General features: G+C 44.6%; 1 protein-coding gene across 3 annotated transcripts in view; it reads right to left on the reverse strand.

The window, feature by feature from the left end:
• The window catches only part of FHOD3 (formin homology 2 domain containing 3), a 482,714-nt gene that overhangs the window by 60,492 nt on the left and 400,956 nt on the right, over positions 1-21,266 (reverse strand). For all 3 annotated transcript variants that reach the window (XM_023207642.2, XM_023207641.2, XM_023207640.2), the window contains one exon: positions 7,798-8,094. In XM_023207642.2, the coding sequence (XP_023063410.1) occupies positions 7,798-8,094 (297 nt within the window). The remainder of the gene's footprint in view (positions 1-7,797; positions 8,095-21,266) is intronic.

Consider the following 21,266-nt stretch of genomic DNA (forward strand, 5'->3'; position numbering starts at 1 on the left):
AGTTCACGGACTTAACAGATGAAGCAGAAGGAATCTTCCAGAGCCTCCCTTCTACCTCTACTCTCCCACCTGCACTGACCCTTAGAACACAGTCTTCCTCCTGTGACTGCCTCATAAACATACCTCTTAGCAGGGGTCAAGTGCCCACTTGTGCATAAGTAATCCACTCCAGAAATTATCTGTCCTGCATTTCCCACGGCCCTCTCACTACAGTCTTCCTTCTGGCACATTAACATACATATATATATATAATTTCCCCCATCTTAAAAAAGCAAAATCACCCTTGGCCCCACTCATCCCTCTAGCTACCACCTAACTTTAACTTTTCTCCTTTCCTCTAAAGTAAAGCTGCTCATAAGATTTGCTTTGCCCACTGCCTCCAATTTCTTTTTTCCTTTTCTCTTGGACCCAGTCAGAGGGAGCTATTGCTCCCACTACCCTTCTCAGCTGCTGCTTTCAGGTGCCAGTGACTTTTGTGTTGCACTAGACACAGTCAACCACTCCGTCCTCCCTCACAGGGGTCCCAAGATATGACGTATCACACAGGGCTCCCAGGACATCTGGCTACTCCTTCTCAATCTCCTTTGCTGTTTCCTCCTTATCATTAACCTTTAAATGTCCTTGGACCTCTTCTCTCCATCTGCACTCTTTCAGTCTCATCTAGTTTCATGGCATTAAACGCCATCCATAAAACACCACCTTCTCCACCCATGCAGTCCCCAACCTAAAGTGCTTCTCTTGCAATCCTTTGCTGTCTCAGCTACGGCAACTACATCCATCTTGCTGGCAATTCCAAAAACTTCAGAGTCATTCTTGACTCCTTTTCTTTCATACTCCACATCCAGTGTTGCTGGGCATCCTGTGGGCTACACCTTCATGTCATATCCAGAATCCAGCTGCTTTTCCCAGCACCTCTGCTACCACAACCAAGGGCCAGGCTAGCGTGGATTCCTGCCTACAGTACTGCACGGGCATCCCTGCTGGACTCTCTGCTTCTAGTCACGTCCCTTGATAGCTAATTCTTACCCCAACAGCCACATGATGTTTATAAAAATGTCTGATCCTATCTCTCTGCTCGAAGTCTTTTAACAGCACCACCTTTTACTGTGAGAAAAAGCCATGACACAATGTTCACAAGGCCTTCCATGATCCTTCCTTACTTTTCATTCATCGCCCACCACCAACAAGACTCCCTGACCCCCAGACACACACGCCCATAAACCTTGTTAGCTACAGCAACTTCTTCCCATTCCTAGAACTCACCAAGTACGATCTGGCCTCAGGGTGTCAGCCCCTCCTGGGATAAACTACACCAGTGAATCACACAATTTTTATCTCTGACCTCTTGTCTTTACTCAAACCATATCTTCTCAGTGAAGTCTTCCCTGACCACTTAGTGAAAACTGTGCAATCCTCCCCCAACACTGTTGATCATCCTTTCCTGCTTTATTTTTCATCACAGCTCTTATGACTGTCAAATCTGTCATGTTTTACTTATTTTATTGTCTGCCTCTGCCCTATCACTGGAATGATTATAATTACTCATTAAATTGCCTTTGTCATGGGATGTAAACTCTGTGAGAACAGGATTTGGGTTTGTTTTGTTTACTGTTGTTTCTGCAACATCTGGAACAACTGAATGAATGAATGATCAGGAATGTTATTCCTCTGGGTTTGCCTCTTTGGGGCTTGTATTAGTCCGTTCTCATGCTGCTATAAAGGGCTGTCCAAGACCGGGTAATTTATAAAGAAAAGAGGTTTAATTGACTCACAGTTCATCATGGCTGGGGAGGCCTTAGGAGACCTACAATCATGGCAGAAGGGGAAGAAAACATGCCTTTCTTCACGTGGTGGCAGGAGAGAGAAGAGTGAGTGCCCAACGAACGGGGAAGCCCCTTATAAAACCATCAGATCTTGTGAGAATTCACTACCATAAGAACAGAATGGGGGAAACCACCCCCATGATTCAATTATCTTCACCACGTCCCTCCGGTGACACATGGGGAATATGGGAACTATAATTCAAGATGAGTTTTGGGTGAGGACACAGCCAAACCATATCAGAGCTGGCAGGGCCAGGTGGTGAGTGCTTCAGGAGGTGAGTTCCATCAGCTTTCCAGGACCTCAGTGGATTCTGGTGTTGAGATGTGGCAGGAGACCCAGGCCTGGGAGGTCAGCACTGGGAGCTTCATTCAGCCAAAGGAGCATCCCCACTCAAACACGCTGAGGGTGGGCCCTGGCTTGAGGAGGCATTGACCAGGGGAGCACAAGGTCCCCCAGGATTTCCAGTGTAGCTTTATTCTCTGTCCTCAGTGCAACAATGGCTTAACCTGACCAGGGGACCTTAGGCCATCTCAACACCAGAACAAGGAGCTCTTGAACCCTCTTTTAGGTTTTACAAACAAAATATACTTAGAAAATAATCGCCATTAAAAGGAGATGAGATGCCATTTGAAGAGTGAAAAATGTGGTTAGCTGGAGTTCCAACAAGTGGTCAGACACTCCTGTGAACAGAGGGACCACTTTGATGCCAGGAGGCTGCAGCAGATAAAGCAGCTGAGCCCCTCTCAAGAGACAGCCTCGCTCTTTCTCCATTTCTTGGGAAATGTGAGCATTTTCTTATTTTGGCAACAAGGAAAAGATTTTTTTTTTCTTTGAGACAGAGTCTCACTCTTGCCCAGACTGGAGTGCAGTGGTGTGATCTTGGCTTCCTGCAGCCTCCACCACCAGAGTTCAAGCAATTCTCATATCTCAGCCTCCCAAGTAGCTGTGACTACAGGTGTGGACCACCACATCCAGCTAATTTTTGTATTTTTAGTAGAGATGGGAGTTTCACCATGTTGGCAAGACTGATCTCAAACTCCTGACTTCAAGTGATCCACCCGCCTCGGCCTCCCAGAGTGCTGGGATTGCATGTGTAAGCCACTGCACCCAGGCAAACAGGTAATATATTTTAAATGCCAGTTTCCTTGCTTATTCTCTTCATTCATGACTCCTTTTTATCATTCTGTAGTGTCCCTCTTTATCCTTAGTAATTTCCTTTGCTCTGAAGTCTACTTTATCTGATGTAGTCATTCCTGCTTTTCTCTGATTTAATGTTTGCATAATATATCTTTTCTCAACTTTTTTTCTTTTCTTTTTTCTTCCTTTTATACCTAGTCCTACAAATTTTTTCCCCAACTTTTAACTTACAATCTATCTGTGTCATTATGTTTGAAAAGAGTTTTCTATACATAACATAAAATTGGGTCTTTTTTTAATCCACTCTGCCATCTATCTTTTAATTTAAAGGAATTATTGCTATGTTAGAGCTTAAGTCTGCCATTTTATTTGTCATATTTGTTCCATTTGTTTTAGTTCCTGTTTCTCCTTTCTTGGTCTCCTATGGGTTACTTGAATACTTTTACTTTAACAAATTTTTCAATTGATACATAATAGATATACATATTTTCAGGGTACACATAATTTAATAAGTTCATATAATTTGTAAAGATCAAATCAATGTAACTGGCATATCCATCACCTTAAATAGTCTTTTTTTTTTTTTTTACAACATTTAAAGTATTCTCTTGTAGCTATTTTGAAATATACACAACACATTATTGTAAACCATAATTTCCCTATTGATCCTATAGAACACTAGGTCTTATTTTCTCTATTGGATTATATACTTGTACCCATTAGTCTATCTTTCTTCATCCCCTTTGAATATTCTTTAGAATTTCATTTTGATTTATTTATAGTGTTTTCAAGTACATTGTTTCATCTGGTTTCTGTAGTGGTTTCTCTAGGTATTACAATATACACACTAACCACAGTAAACTAGTGTTGCTGTTTAACCACTTTGAAGTGTGGAAAACGTACTTCCATTTAGATATCTTTAGCTTCCCCACTCTGAAAGTATAGTTGTCCTAAGTATTCCTCTACCTACACAGAGCACTATATCAAATGATGTTACAATTTCTGCTTCAACCATCAAGTATGATTTAAGAACTCATAAGCAGAAAGTATTTATTTATCTGTGTTTTCACCCATTCCTTTCCTTCCTGAAGTTCCAAGACTTCTGTCACCATTTTCTTTCTGTTTGGAGAACCTCCGGTAGTAATTCTTTGAGGGTAGGTCTGTTAGGGACCCACTCTTTTAGTTTTTCTTTATCTGAGAATGTCTTATTTTCCCTTCATTCTTAAAGGATACATATGCGGGATATGGAATTTATAGTTGATAGTTCTTTTGTTTTAGCACTAGCAAAATATTGTGCCCCTTCCTGCTAGCCTCCATGGTTTCAGATGAGCAATGTGCTGTCATTTGGACTGGTGTTCCCCTATGGGTAAAACGTTTCTTTCTAGCCTCTTAGAAAACTTTGCTTGCTTGCTTTTGGTCTTCAGTTTTCGTAAGTTTGACTATCATTTGTCTTGGTGTAAATGTCTTTAAATTTGTCCTGTTTAGGGTTTGTTCAGCTTCCTGACAAATTTGAGAAGTTTTGGGCCATTATTTCTTCAAATAATTTTTCAGCATTACACTCTCTTTCCCCTCCAGCTTCCAATGAATTGGTGTTAGATCGAGTCTTACTGTCTCACAGGTCCCTGAGTTCATGTTTTTCAGTCTGTTTTTTTCTGTCATTCAGAGTTCATAATTTCCACTGATTTGTTTTTGAGTTGACTAATCATTTCTTTTGTTGTCTCTAATCTACTATTAAGACCATCCAGTAAGTATTTTATTTTGGTTACTGTGTTTTCCAGGTCCTACAATTGCCCTTTGGTTCTTTTTAATATCTTTTATTTCTTTGCTGAGATATTTTATTTTTTATATATTCCCTAAGTGTTTGTAACTGCTCACTGAAGCAGTATCATGATGGCTGCTTCAAAATCTCCGTCACATAATTCCAACGTCTGGCTCATCTCAGTGTTGGCATTTGTTTATTGCATTTTCCCATTCAAGATGTGATTGCCTTAGCTCTTGAAATGATTTTTCCATTATGTCTTGGATATTTTGTGCATTATTAGACTTTGGATCCTATCTAATCTATTAGTAGGTAGTCAGCCTTTTTAGGTATAGCATACAGATGCTGGTGGAGGGAGATGTTCAGCTCCCTGCTGGATCCTGCTGTCACTATCCCAGCAAGAGTGCTGACTCACACAGGCTCATTGCAGATGAGGAGGGTAGAAGGTCAGTGCCCCCTCCCTTGGCCCCACTGGCACCTTCCCAGGGAAATTAAATCACTGACTCACATTGCCTTATCGCCTCCAAATGAAGCTGGAGGTTCAGCTCCCTATCAGTCTCCATTGACTCTGGGTCAGGTTTTTCATTAGTGCCTGTCTAGGGTACAACAAGTATTAATAAGTAAAAAGCCTGTGTTCCGTTCTGTTAGGCAATCCTTTTCCCAGTCCTTTGACTAGGGAAATAAGCTTTACTTGGAACTTCACTGTCATGTAATTTAAGTCTAGAACTTCCTAGGCTGTCTGCATTCTTCTTTCCACATTTCACAGTCCTCCTCTGATGGATTGTTCTGGTATTCTCAGGGTGTTGCTATGCTGGTTGTAAGAGGGGAGAACCCAGGAGCAATGAAGCTTCCCCATCTTAGCCAGACTCCTCTTCATTTATTCATCGATTGTTTGTGAGACCCTGCTAGGAAGTGAGGACTCACAATGAATAAACAGACATCCCCATCCTCACAAAGCTGACATTCAAGTGGAGACAAAGGACAATTAAAAAGTAATTATAAAAAAGCATAATTCATGCTATGATAAAGCTTCTCACATGCCTGCCCTAGAGTAGAAGACATGAAACAAAGAAAAATTGAACCACATAACTGGAATGAGACTTTTTCAAGTCCTACAAATTCATTTTTGACGTAGTCATTAGAAATACATTTGGGAATCATTTTAATTATCTCTAAGGTTGCTCTGTGATTTGACAGCACTCTGAAAAGCAAGAGCTATAATGATATAGCTACCCTGACTCCACAGTGGCTGATGATGCCTGTAAACAGTGAGATTTTTTAGGATCCAATAAGCTACAGTAAATAAACATGACCAAATCTCTTAACAGCACCGGAGCAAAGCAGAAAAATCATTGCAAAGCCCTAATTCCTGCTTCTAAACACTTGGACACTGCCCACTTTTGGTAGAAAGTCAATGGTTCTTCACTGGGAGCACTTTCCATTTTTGGAAAATTGTCCTTATTTGGAAGAATACTGGACAATCTGACCCAAGAAAGCTCTGTCTCCTGGTATATTTTTACTAATCCAATTTCTTGATATATTTTAGGCCTGCTAAACCCAGTTATGATGAATAATTCTTAAAGCTATTCCTAATAAAGAAAACATGATTTAAGACCAATCTGACCAGTAAGACTTACCCTACATCCAGTATTACCACAATAATTACAGTAATATGAATAAGAAGTAGAATTTGGGGGACTAACTGTAATCTGACTTTGAAAGAAACTAAGTAAATATCAGTATATATAATACCTTTTGACACATACATATTCAACCAAATGAAGACACTGGATTTTCAATGCAATAATTCCTAATGTGTAAACTAATAAAGTCTTTTATCTTCTCTTTTTTACTGCATCATAGTGACCAGCAATATAAAGTATAAAATCTAGTAGTATATTCTAACTGGGAAAAATCCAAATAGTAACTATTTTAGACTATGCCATTGACTGACAGGTCTATTGGCGGACATTCTGGTTTCATTCATTCGTTCATCCATGCTTCTGAGACAATGTATTTTTAATCTGGGAATTAATAAGCCATTCATGGGTCATGGTACTGGCTGGCAGGCCTTGGCAGGGGCGCCATATTGTCCTTTGGGCCTAAGACATTGACTTGAGTGGGTACCACTCATATGCAGCTTAACGAAGGCTGGTCCATTAGACCTGACTCCACTGGTTAGGAGTGTTTGTTGAAAAGGAGGCATTCTACCACCTTGATAGCACGTAAGTCATGGTTAGGAAAAGTAACCCTGTGGTGTCACAGATCATATGAATTATTTATAATTCCTATAACCCTCTATGGTGCCCTCCTCAAGTCTTTGGTGAGGTTCTTTCAGGCTAAACCAAACCTATAATCTAACATTCCATTCGGTCCCTAGTTCTAAAGTTACCATTCACAGGAGAACTGAATGAGTATTAAGTGTAACACCGAAAAGATATACTTCCATAAGGAAAAGCTTGTTCTTTATACAAAGAAAAGAATGGTTATGAGTATAATGTAGAAAACAAATTATCTATATTCCAGTACATCAAATTGACCTCAGTACACTGCGTACCACAATTTTTTGGAAACACTCATTCAATCCATTTCAACAAATCTTTTCCAGTCTGAAATGTCCAGTCAAAATGATTAACACTCTTCAGTAAACACATTTTTAAAGAAATAGACGACAATGTGACAGTTTCTAAACTTCTATCAAAAATGGAAAAAGCCTTACTATTATCAACCTTACTATTATTCACAATGGAACAGTCAGGGGGAAGTGAGAGGTTTCTCTTCTGGGGCTTATTCCTCAGGAAAAGCCCTCACTTATCGGGGCCCTTTTCCTCAGGTGTGGAGGTAATGAATGTGATGGTGTGGCAGAGGGTTTGGGGGCCGTCTTTCTACAGGGCAGAAAGCTGCTGGCTGGCTGCCAGCATGGCCACACGCCTCATCCCCAGACACTGGGTGACACAGCCGCATGAGTGGGTTGACCTAGGTCACCTCAGAGACCAGCCTGTGGACAGGCTCTTAGCGAACCAGCCCCTGCACCCCAGGCCTGGCACATGCCGACTGAAACAAGGGGCTTCATTTACCAGTCGTCCTGTCCCCGGAGAGCTTGTCCTCCTTCTCCTCCCTCTCCAATGTGCTGCTGGAGGACGAGACGCTGGAGGCAGAGCAGTTGTCCCTCTCGTTCACCCCCTCGTTCTGCCTCTCTTTTTCACTGAGGGAGGCTCTTTCTTCCGGCTCTTGCTCTAGTGCCCGCTCCACTTCGGTCTCTGCACCCTCGTGGGCAGAGGCTATGTCCTGGCCAGCTTCATCAGCAACCTGCCCTGCCCCTGCCTCTGGTTCCGGTTCTGCCTCTGATTCGGGCTCAGGATCCCCGGCACTTGCTGGTGGAGACAACAATGGAGATTATATTGACAACAGATTTCTTGGAAGGGTGATGTGAGGTGAGAATGGATGTGAGGTTGATTTCTCTGTTGTGGGCAGATGTCCAAAGACAGCCCCTAAGAGACCTATCCCCTGGCTATTCAAACACTCACGGAGGCAATGTCGTGAAGGGATTGTGCAGATGACAGGAAAGTCCCAGTCAGTGACCTTACGATATGGAGAGTAACTAGATGAGTTGGATCCAATCAGGAAAGCCTTTTAAAGGCAGACAGTTTTCCAAATGGCAGCAGAAAAGGAAGTCAAAGATTCGAAGCAGGAGAAGGATCTGCCACATCACTACTGCTTGACTGACAGGGAATGCAGGTGGCCTCTAGAAGCTGAGAACCACCTGTGGTCAGCAGCCTACCAGAACAGGGACCTCAGTTCTGCGGGCACAGGGACCTGGATGTTGCTATCACCCTCAGCGAGGCTGGAGGTGGACTGTTCCCAGAGTCTCCTAGTAAGAGCTCAGCCAGCCGCAGCCTTAATTTCAGCCTTGTGGCAGTGGACAGCCAAGGTCAAGAGCTCAGTTGAGCTGTGCTAAACTTCTGACAGATGGAAACTGTGAGATAATAAACGAGTGTTGTTTCCAATCGCTATGTCTGTGGAAACTTGTTACACAGCAATACGAAACTAATATGTAACCCTATTGCCTGTTTGGGGAAAGAGAAACAAAATCCATGGTGGATCAAGCTGATGAAAATCAGCTAACGTGTTCTAAAATCAGTTGGCTGAACCAGTGAGGTTCATCACCCTTCTCTTGGGTTATGTTTGCTCATAATGTGAAGTTAGTTTGATTTTGAAAGCAGTTTGGAAGAATCACTCATGGTCACAGTCTATTTGCAAAACTATCAAGGCTGGAGATCTGATGCTATCACTGAGGTAAGACGATCATGTTCTCACTCACATGACACTCTAGGGAACAGGGAAATGGCACAATCTGGCTTATGCATTTTTTTTTTTTTTTTTTTTTTGCTGAGCAAAGCTCTCAGTTATGAGCTGTGGATATGTAGCAAAATGATTGAGAATACACAAAATTCTGAGCCAACTGCCACACATGAAGGCTGGAGGAGGGCGGCTCACTCTTAAAGGAACTGCCCTCAGGCTGAGCAAAGCCACTCCTCTGAAACCCTGGCAACGCACTCTAAGGGCGTGTGCTTGAACCCTCGGTACACACTGCTCAAAGCAACACAGAAATTCTGGCAGGGTCTGCACACTGCAGGGGATGAGAGGGACCTGCCCAGACTCCATGAGAACACGCAAATCAGGGCAGCTCTCTGTGGAGGCATACTGCTGCACCAGGTAATGGGCACGGCTGGCCATGGGGCACACAGAACCAGCCCCTCAGCAGGCTGGGCACGGGCATTACTAAGGGGGAGGGACATTCAGACCTTACGAGGCATGGGGTCCAACTAACCCCAGCTTCCCTGCAAGTCATTCTTCAGGACCCACAGGGCCATCACCCCCAATCCTTCATCTGCTCTCAGGTTGCCATCCTCTGAGGATGAGTCAGGGAGTTAGCTGGGCAGGGAAGATGCAGGGGAGAGGACGAAATACCACCTTTCCTTATGTTCCTGGGCAACTTCCAAATCCCACTCCTCTGTGGGAATGTCCTTGAGTGCCAGGTAGGAATTTGGGGGTGGAGGAGTAAATTCCTCTCCTCTGATTACAGGTTGTAGTTGTGGATCTTCTACTGGGGACTCCAGCGTGGGGCAGGAACCTGCTTCCCGGGAAGGCTGGAGAACATGGGGAGGGTCAGCAAAGTCCCCTCTGCAGCTGAGGGGCTGTCCCTCCTGGGCATCCCAAGAGGGGAAGGCTTTAGGAACTGGATATCTGAGGGCACAGTTTCCAGACAGAGAGGCATGGGTGGCAGTCACAGAAGGAAACCAGTGGGCACACAGCTGTGAGGCTGCGTGCCTGAGAATGAGAGCGTCATACACTCTTCCTTAAAAGTAAAAACTGTGCTGGGTCATGGGATGGAGTGAACAGCCCTTTTAGAAACATTCCCTTTGGTACTGAAGGAATTTTTATGGTAATTTCTTTTTCATCTGATAATAGAGTATTTAGGAGAGATACAAAACCCCATTAGTTTTACAAGCATGGCAAGAGCACGGCCTCAGCGGCGGCAGCGTCATCATTTGGTTGACAGAAAGCACATGTTTTTTGCACACATGGACTTCAAAATAGCCACATCAAAATAAGAATGTGTTTCCAACAGCCCAGCATGTGGCATGGACTGAAGTTTTAATTGGTAAGCATATGGTGAAAACCAGCAAGGGCCCCTCCTGGTGGTTTCATCACAGACAGGGACGTGGGGTCAGTTGGCTGCCATAAGCCTGTGTCTACTCACCACCCCCAGGGGTCTGGGCAAAGTAGGGAGGCTCTGTGACTGACGGCTGTTTGACTTCAGCCTGTGTGTGTGCACTGCCGTGGTCCATTCCACTGAACATGCAGGACTCTACCCAAGCAGCAGCTCTGGCCCTGAGCAGGTGAGCTAACAGACACACAAGATCTGGAAAAGCCCCACTCCTGCGGGGGAGCAGTACAATTTCATTCCAATACACTAGGGCCTAACTTCTTGGAATCACATATTTCAATCTGTGATTTCAACCACTGGGGTGGTTTCTTTTTTTCGTGACTGCTGGGGAGGTAGTAATTGGCAAAGTCATCTCCTGCCCAGAATACATGACTCAGTGTCTACAAGGTCTGATTGCAAATCTGAGGCCATTCTAATGATGAACAAATTAAGTAACTGTCACACACATTCAAGTCAAGCAAAACTGCCAGGGTCCATGGCAGAGCCCTTCTCCAGCTGTCTTAATCAAACACAGGAAAGTTGCCTGAGGGCCAAGACCCTGCCTTCCTCTCCTGCTGGAGGGCCCCAGCGTGGTCCTGGGGCCAGCGTCTGCTCACATTATTCTTGTTGATATTCAGAAAGCATCCAGGACAGCTCTGAGACTCCACACCGAACTCTGAAACATTTCTCCTCCCCTTTCCCATTATCTTTCAGCAGGATTTCCCTCACTCATACTTCCTTCTTTGCACGTGCACACACACACACACACGCCAGACACACACACACCCAGTTCCTTCTGAGTCAGTGTCTCTAAGCCAGGTCTGCTGCCCTCTGGGTGGATGCAGGAAAAAGTCTCATTTATACCCACCAAGTCCCCAGGAAACAGGAGAAGCCATATAATCCTGTAGGAAAAGTCCTAAAGGGAGCTACAACCTTTGGCAACAACTAGGGAGGAAAGGTGTTTGTTTCCCTCCTAGGAACTTCTCACTGTTACCAGTCCCAGAATTTAATGAGCCTTTCTCTGGCCCGACAATGTGGTGTCGGTGGTGAGAGACAGACACAGCCACTCATGAGACTGACCCAGCTCTGTCACAGAGGCTAGAGAGAAGCAGATTAGAGAGATCCTGAACAACCTGCCGTGACATCCATGTGGCAAAAGTGAGCGAGCTCTGCCACCAGTGGGCACAGGGACATCCCACCTCTCAACTATCAGCAGACACAATAACAAAAATACGTTTGTAAGAGTGATGGATGTGTAAGATAAAATGCACGGTGCCCTGGGAACGCATGGCAAGGGTCTTTGGCAAGGCCTGGGACATAAGTCTCTGTGGCAAAATAACGTTTAAGTAGAGTCTCAAGGGATAAAAATGAATTAAAAGAGGGGAAACGCTGAGAGTGTCCTGGGCAGAGGGAAGTGCACATGCAGGGACCCGGAGCCACTGCGTGCCAGAGGGAACGAAAGCTGTGTGGCCTGGCAGGAGAAGTGAGAGGAGGTTTGGGTGGTTGTCGGGGCCAGGGCAACCAGCCCTGTGTATTGATGGAGGGATCTGGGACTTTACCCTAAGGGCAGTGATGGTTGTTCTGCATTTCATTTAGTCTGAGGTGAGCCCTGTCTCCACCTGCATCACAGGCAAGCGAGGCTTCCTGCTGGAAACAGCTTGGGTGTGCCTGCCAGCTATGGGGTGAGGCCCCTAGTCAGTGTGGAGTCAAGAGTCCACAAAGCGGCCGGGCGCGGTGGCTCAAGCCTGTAATCCCAGCACTTTGGGAGGCCGAGATGGGAGGATCACGAGGTCAGGAGATCGAGAACATCCTGGCTAACACGGTGAAACCCTGTCTCTACTAAAAAAAAAAATACAAAAAACTAGCCGGGCGAGGTGGCAGGCGCCTGTAGTCCCAGCTACTGGGGAGGCTGAGGCAGGAGAATGGCGTGAACCCAGGAGGCGGAGCTTGCAGTGAGCTGAGATCCGGCCACTGCACTCCAGCCTGGGCGACAGAGCGAGACTCCGTCTCAAAAAAAAAAAAAAAAAAGAGTCCACGAAGCAAACCCTTAGAGAGAGAGAGAGACAGAGGAGGAAGAGGGGAACGGCAATCAGTGGAGCTCAAGAGAAAAAGAAAATAAAAACACAGCACCACTGGAAGAACACACGGGAAAGGGATTAAGACTCTGAACAGCAGGAGGTTTTTCCATCCCAGACATCAGCTGGGGGAGGAACTCCATTCGCACAGGAGCAGTTCCGCAGGGCTGCTGGCTCCCTTTGAGGAATAGTTACTGAGCACTTCACAGGAACCGCCTTCCAAAGCCCTCACAACCTTTCTATGGGGAGGGCTCTGGTATTGCCCTCAGAAACCTGAGGCCACGAGAGAACAGTGAAGGCCCGTGCCAGGGTGGTCAGGTGGGAAGGAGCAGAGTGTCCCTTCCCCCGCATGTAATGCCTCTAAGAACTCTGCAGCAGCATCTTCAAGGGAGGCTCAGGAGTGACAGTGATACCCCAAACTCCGCAGGTCAGGAGATGCCAGGGCTTGCCATGCTCTTCCATAACCACCTTGGATGGAGGAGGGACACAAAGATCTGACTGCATCTCCTGGGCTGTGCAAGGCGGGAGGGGAACTGCAGGAAGGACTTGGGTCAGGTGCCCAGGCAATCCTTCTCCTAGCAGTGGATGTGCGTTTGGAAATAAAAGGAAGATATAGCAAAGAATGCCTGGTAACATTACAGGCATCCAAAACCGGGATCCGTCTTCCTGGATCACAGCCCAAGAGTGCAGACCGATGGGATCTCAGCATTGCCAGGATGCACTTAGCAAAGATCAGAAAAATGTGTTTGGCCAGAGCCTGCGCTGACCTGGCTCTGAGGGCTTGCAGCTAGATTTGAAGGTTGGGGTAGGGGGAATACAAGGGCCAAATAAAAAAATCAACACTAAACTGCATAAAAGGATGAGGTAATGGATACTTTTTGCAAGGAGGAAGAAATAATAGAAAAGAAGGGGTCCAGGGTATCCTCAAAGTGACATAACAGGGAACTAGGCTGTCATCAGCTTGTAGGGAAGAACCCATAACCAGAACACAGCCACTAAAAGGAATTCTTCACCCCAAAGAAACAGACATTACTGGAGTGAGAGAAGCTGGGAAACCAGGATGGGAATCTATCAACATGAGAACCCCACGGCATGGGGGAGAAGCTAAGTGCTTGTCTTAGGTATGAGAATGTAAAGGCTGCCCCATCAGATGGAGAATGTGACCATGCTTTCCTCAGGCAGATCACAAAATGGGGAGAGAAAAGAGGAACGAGTTGGCCTGAGGACTTCAGCCAGCTGGCCCCTGTGCAAAGTCAGCCAGGGCAGACCATCGCTCACTCACACAATCTTGTTTTCTTTCTCCCTCCCAAATCCCAACATCAACTCCTCATCTGGTCCCCAAAGCCTCACTGGACATCAGGTCCTGCTTGCCTAGTGCAGTAAAAATCAAACTCACTACATATTAAGCACCTTCTATACCCGGGTGCTGTGCTAGGAATCATATTACATCATCTTTAGTTCCCATACCTACAATATGAAGTGAAGATTGATGTCCCCATGTGAGAAATAAGGAAACATGTTCAGAGAGGTTAAGCAACTTGCCCAGAACTACACAGCAGGCTGGCTACTCTCTGACTGTTTGATCCATGTTCTGTTCTGCTCTGCGCCTGAGGATGCTGACCCCCGCAGAGAACACCACCTGTATTTGCTCTCCCTCTCCCTGGCTCAGCCCCTGGAGGTTCTAGCAAAGGTAGGAAGAAGGAAGCTAGGATATTAACACCCCTGCTTCCTTCACGTAGGGCCCTAGTTTGGCAGAGGTTGTCAGGCCACTGTTTCTGTCCCTTGGTCTCTCTCCTCTGGCCACAGCTCTTACCAAGTCCTAGTCATTCACCAAGTTCCTTCAGGCCTGAAGGTGGGAACAATGTCCCATGACTGCTAGTCTCTGAGTGAAGCATCACCACATTTTGATGGTCTCATGACCTCCCTGTACCTCTGTAAACAGTCCCTTCACTGAGTATCTTCAGAAATCCTCTGACCAACAGGACCTCACTGCTAAGCAGAGCTCATGCTAACAGAGCTTGGATTTGAACCTGGATCAGCTGGACTACAAAGCTTGGGCTGTTAATCACAGGGTTATACTGTGTGGTGGTGACTTAAGCAATCAAGGAGAAAGATCTAATCATTCCTAAACACGTGCATGCACACACACACACACACACGGCAGGAATGTTTCAATTCTGCTTTCATCCATGTCCCTCACAGCTGAGTTTAGAGTGCCCACTTAGAATTTCTGGTTCATGCAATTTTTCTTTGAAGAGATAAATTGATGGTAGAGTTTTGAACTTGATACATCTCTGGGTGGCTTCAGTTGATTTCAATCTGTGGTAGTGTCTTGATGACTTTGCCAGGACTTGGCTTTCTGGCAGGTCTTACGAAACCAAGGGCTGGGCCAGCCAGTTCTATAATAGTTGCTCCAAACTGTGTAGATTCCAGGGACCTCCCCAGCTCAGAGCTAATAACTAACACGATTGACTACAGACGTGTGTTCTAATCACAGAAATCTGAAAAAGGTCCCAAGAGAAAAAAGCTTACAACTTTGAAAATCCTTTAGACTTTGCCTTTGGTGTTAGACCAGTTCTTGCTAGGTTGTTCACTTGGATTCACTCTAGAGCAAGGTTTCTCAGCCTGGCTACCTGGGTATTCTAGGTTGAATAACTCCTTCTTCTGGGAGACTGCCTCATGAGCCGTAGGATGTTTAGCAGAATCCCTGGTTTCTACTCACTAGAGGCTTCAGCACCAACCCTCCACTTCTCCTCTGCTATTGTGGCAACCGAAAATGTCTCCAGACACTGCCAAATGTCCCCCAGAAGAGCAAAATCACCCCAGTTGAGAATCACTGCTCTACAAGAATAGTTGCACGACGATAGGCACAAACTCAGCTTCACAAAAGAAACTCTACTCAAGCCTCACAAAAGAAACAGCTCATCACTTGCAAAATACTGATTCAATAGCCTAATTTTTATGCCTTAAAGGTTAAGCCATGTTTTGTCCTCAAGTTTCAGAGTTTGGTTTTCCAAAGAGCTTCAGACCTAAGCCCCTCTGAAGATGGATAGTTTTCATCTTCAGAGATGGCTTAGGCCTGAACCTGATTGACCTGAACAATTTTGACCACGTAGAGTCAAAATTACCTTCAAAAGTCCCTTTGGACAGTGCCACCTTATAGATCCCATAACTTCTCCATAGTTTTGACAATCACGGTTTTAATTTAGTGTCAGTGGAACTCCTTAAGTGCTGGGATTGCATTCATGGGCCATATTACCCCCAAATACAAATCTGTAAACTCTAAAGCAGCAAATTGTTCATACTACAAGGGGCATGTTGGAATCAGGAATGGTTCAAAGAAAAGAAGAAAAGATCCATGTTCCTTGTGGTCATGCTCCCTCAGGGACATACACTTGATATGAATATTAGACAGGATTTAAAGCACTATTTAAATTAGAATTTCCACTTCCCACTCTCTTGCCCCTCAGATTACGCTTCTGATAGAGTTCACTTGCTTAATATGTATGTAACGCCACTGTAGTATCATATAGGATAAAAAAGAAGACAATTTCAGGTTCAATTATTCTCATATTGATAACATATAGTGACTATTCTATTAAAGTTAGATCCTCAGAAAGAAATGGCCCAGATATGTCAACTCTCTGTAAAAGTTTCCTCTCTATTAATTACACCAACATCATTTATTCAGTCCTTATGGAGTGGCCTGCATAGTCAAAGATGTGTCCTCCACCCATGGCTCATGTAATAAATTTCTTCCTGGGTACACAGGAAACAGCTGTCTCTGCAGATTCGTGTGTCTGCTTTGTTTTGTCATGCTTGACTATTTGCCAACTCATAACCCATGTACTGAATGCCTGTTCTGCTCCAAGCACTGGGAATAACAAAGGTGGGCACAGGCACGTGCCCTGCCATACACACACACAGACGCTTGGGAGGAACAAATTATCACATGGACAGTGAGGTAAGCCCTGCATCCCAACTGTGCACAAGATGCAAGGGAAACACAAGAGAGGAACCAAGGAAGGTTTTAGAGAAGAGAAGGTGCCTCAGCTTGATGAACAGTCCAGGGGGCACCCAATGAAAGAGTGCACTCCAAGCACAGAGCATGGCATTTTCAGGTACTGATTGTGGTTTGGTGTGGATGGAGTGTAACATTTGTTGGGGGGTGGCTGTGGTGGTTGGCATGAGTAACAAACAGTCTTGAATGTCACGTAAGATCTGAATTTATGTGGTAGATCATGGAGAGCCACCTGATAATTTTAAGAAAAGGTACACAGATCTTTGTTTTTAATTGGGTTGCTGAGAAGAACCTGGAAGAAGTGAGACCTATCAGAAGTGATTGAAATGGCCTAGATCAGAGATGGTTGAGGCCAGGCCTAAGGCACTGGCAAGTAAGAGAAAAGAAAGAGGGCTGATTTGAGAGTAAACAACACAAAAGACACTTGGGGATTGATTGGATGTAAGGTAAGTGTTGAAGGCGGAATAAAAAATTATATGTATGTTCCAGCTTCAGTGATTGGGCCAAGAGAGATGGCCTTACCCAGGTGGGGCCTAGAAAATACAAGCAGGTTTGGGGTGGGGGTGTCTGGATGAGAGAAGACATCACCTCCCATCTGAATAGCCCTCAGCCTGGCACCTGGTGGGTCTGAAGGGTCGGAGGGGCATTCAATGGAGATGGCTGGGGAAGTGCAATACACACACCCTGAGCTCAGGGAAGCCAAGGCTGGAGGTACAGACCTCGGGAATTTAAAGCATATGGGAGGTAGGTAAAAATCACAGGTGGAATGCGAGGGCCCAGTGACAGGATGTGGCATGAAAAGAGAGGGGAGCTGGGGAGGAACTTCAGAAAAACCCACCACTTAGTAAAAAGGCAGAAGAGGAGTCCATGAGAGGATTGCGACCAAATGATGAGAAAAGATTGAGATGAAATGGTGAGAAAACAATGAGAAATGTACATGATGCAAAAGGCAACTATCCTGTTTAGCCTGGAGATTATCTAGAGGCATAAACAGAGGCATCTGGAGGGGGATGGATCCAGAAAGTCAACCAAAAGTGACTTGAACTTCCTGATGTATCTGGCAGAGGCAGCCTTCTCACAGAAGTCACAACTTCAAAAGGCTCCAAAGATGCACATCATGTCCAGATAAGACACACCACATAGTCACTGAACCCAGAGGTTCTCCTGAAAAAGTGTATTTCAGTTACCAGAAAATCAATGCGAGTGTGTCTTGCTATACTGTAGGTGTTGTCTCATTTTGAACAAATGTGTTCCAAAGATGGATAGGGGAAAGCAGGGCTGCTGGAGGGAAAGTGGGGGTGGTGGAGATGGCAGAGTAGTGATTAAGAAATTGAGGATGGACAAGGATGCTAGAAGGAGCCCCAGAGTTACTCTCCTTTGCTAATTTCATTGGTCTCAGTCATTGTCTGGAAATTCAAAGTACCATGGTGGCTCAAGAATCCTCATTGTCCTGATACGTGGAGCCTCCTGACTGCACCTGGAAGCACTGACCCAAGGCTCCCACCTGGGATGAAAGGCGCTGATGTCTCACCCAGCCAACAACCCAGATTCTCTGTGAGTGTCTCCAGATGCAGCAAACTTGTTCATCCCAAGCGCCTGCTCAAGGCGGGGTCTTGCAGCTCCCGAGGCACTTACTTTTTGGTTAAATAAGAACAAGCTAATTGCTGTTCAAAACTTGAATTTTTTGTTTACATTAAACAGACTTTAGGATACAAATTTCATAGTAAAGGTTGATTTAAAACCATTATAATCTAATATTGGGAAACAATTTTCTACAGCTCTCCCATGTTTCTTCAGTCTTGCAAGCAAAGGCACTGATAGCCTTTTTTCTGCACTATCTTTCTAAGGATGTGTGCATAGCAAAGAGCCTTAGAAGACAGAAATAGGGTCTCTCTAGAGCAAAGATGTAGTTGGTTTATTGCCCCCTGTAATAAAGACAATGTCTCCCTCTGGGACAAACGGAAGGCATGTTTACCGCCCATTAGAAAAGAGTTCAGGTCCCCAAGGCTCAGGGTTCCTTTCCCCACAATGTGCCTGCAGGTTTTACTGGGCCCTATTCACATCACCCTGCGGGAACTGGGGCTTGGGGAAATGGCACAAATGTTGATACTCTGGCTATTGCTATCACTAGAAGTAATGAAGTCCTTTGTCTCTGACCCAGGAATTTTGTGTCTTCTGCCAGCATCCACAGAATTGTGGCAGGACAGCATATTAGCTTACAATTAGGGTAATGTTTCAGTCCCTTCACAGCTCTTGACACCTAATAGCTGCCTAGGAAATAATCATTTTGATCAGGTAATATCCACCTCCCCTTCTCTTTTTTTTTTTTTTTGGAGTTGGGGTCTTGCTCTGTTACCCAGGCTGGAGTGCTGTGGCAAGACCATAGCTCACCGTAGCCTTGAACTCCTAGGTTCAAGCTATCCTCTTGCCTTATAAATAATGCTCTTCTTTACCACCTTTCCCAGTGCTATTCTATGCCTATCTTTACTTAAGGTTTATACTTTGTCTACTTCAGAAGGATTCAATCCTGATTAATGTTTCCAAATATGATGCAAGAAGACACACTGCAGACAAAGGTCACTTCTATGAGGAGAAAAAGGGAAATTTTTAGAGACTGAGAAATGGCAAGGCAGAAAAACTTGATGATTTGCAAAGGCTGCCCACAGCAGGTGTAGCAGGTAGGGCCTCGGCCTTGGGTAGAATTGATGAAAGGTTTTGTCCAATTGACAAAATGGCATCAAGTAGCAGCAGTCAGGTGAGGCAGGGAGGGGGGTAGCCCTGAGTCATAGAACCACAAGGAATCTAGTTTCCTGCCAATTCATGAAACACTGAACTGGAGGCATCCAAAAGGTTTATGCAAGAGAAGTAGCATGCAGTGTTAGGCTGATGATGGACGATATTCCATTGCTACTGTGCCAGTTGGAAATAGGACACCAGATGTTTCTGATTTCTGCTGTGTGGATTAGATAACCTCAGAGAGTGCCTACACCTGAAGGAGACTCAAAACATCTTACACAACGAAGATGACAAAGGCAGTCAATGCTAATAATGACGACAGCCAAAAATGACAAAGGGATGCCCACAGGAAAAATCATTTAGACCAACTAAACATTTCATGATACTCTATGTCTAAATTTTATTTCCAGGTTTGAGGATCAGGAGGCTACAGGAATCACCATATTTACCCATACTTTAAATGCCTGGATCTGTGAGAGGAAGTATTGTTAACCTTTGTCAATAATTTATGTAAGTGCTGCTGGTGAGTAGGCCATGGCCATATAGGCCATATATATCTCCAGGGCCAAACAATCAGACATTTGGAAATACCCTGGAATCCAATTACAGGTAGAGAAAAAAATCACTGTCAAACATATTTTTCCCTGACATAAATAATACAGTGTGGCATGATTTTCAAATGCATCTCTGATGTATTATCTCTGTGTGCAACATGGAGAATATCAAGCTCATAATAAAATAATGTAGACACAATTTTGCTTTCCTGGCTAGGTTAGTGGGTGAAAGCCACTTCTAAATTCTTGACAGCTGCTTCCTTCCACTGGGAAATGTCATTTATCTCCATCTGGCCTCAGGAGGGACTCGTGTACAAGAGGGAGCAAGGAGGGAGCATAGTTCTAGCTCTCCAGAGAAGGCAGCTCAACGCTGGGACACCCTCCAGGGACCACCATCAACATCTGGTTTTCAGATGAGTAGTTTCTCTGTACTCTGTTTCCATGAACTAGGTTACCTGGATCTGACACAAATTGGGATAAGAGGTTACTTGGCTATCTTGACTTTACTTGTGGGTACACAGATTATTATTACTATTTTTCATCCTCAGAGCAACTTTCTCAAGAATTATGTTCAAGAACTCTATCCTAATAAGAACACTGTACCTTTTCTGATAATGAGAATCACTTAGGTGCTTTCAGAATCATCTATGAGTTTCTAAAATTAACAGGAAATAAACTTACTAAGTAGATATTCTGATGTCTACCCCCAGGGATCAGTGAAAATAAGGAAAGGATATCAAAGCAATGAATGAAGAGATGCCTTTCCATGTTTGCCCAAACTTTGGGCTGATTGCCTCCATTAATTCCAACACCGTGCAAATGGGAACATGTATATATATGCCTTGCCCTCCCTTGGGCTGGTACTTTTAGAAAAAAGGAAAATACTTAGACCATCATCACCAAGTCTAGGCAGTATAGGGACATACATCTGCTAAGCCACAAGAGGGTCAGACAGAAAAATAATTCAAGTATATATTGACTTGGTGGTGGGGGTTAGTGGTATCATTCATACAAAAGTTATAGCAGATTTAGTTGGGAAAGCTTTTGACTGAGAGATCTCACTAGATGGCATATCATGCTACCAGTACGTTTTGTAAGACAAAAGGAAAAGGAGTTTTTAATGTTTTCATATCTTCTTCTTTTGAAAGTTCTTCAGAATCTGAAACAGGAGTTATAAAAGAAAGAACCCATAAAGGGACCTGTACTCCTGAGGCATAGAAAAGTCAATCACAAATATTAGTTTTTCCTTTTCTTGTAAACATAATTCTGAAATGTAGGCTGCAATTTTTGCAGATATTGGTGAGAGGGTTAGCAAAGGGATGGTGTGGCATTAATATGAACAGCAATGCAAACATGGTAGAGCCATGACTCCAAGACAAATGGCTGAGATGGGCATCAGAACACTAATTACACTCCCAGCACTGTGCCAGAATGGTCTGAAGCACAGCTT

This window comes from Piliocolobus tephrosceles, chromosome 18 (assembly GCF_002776525.5).
Source record: "Piliocolobus tephrosceles isolate RC106 chromosome 18, ASM277652v3, whole genome shotgun sequence".
NCBI lineage: Eukaryota > Metazoa > Chordata > Mammalia > Primates > Cercopithecidae > Piliocolobus > Piliocolobus tephrosceles.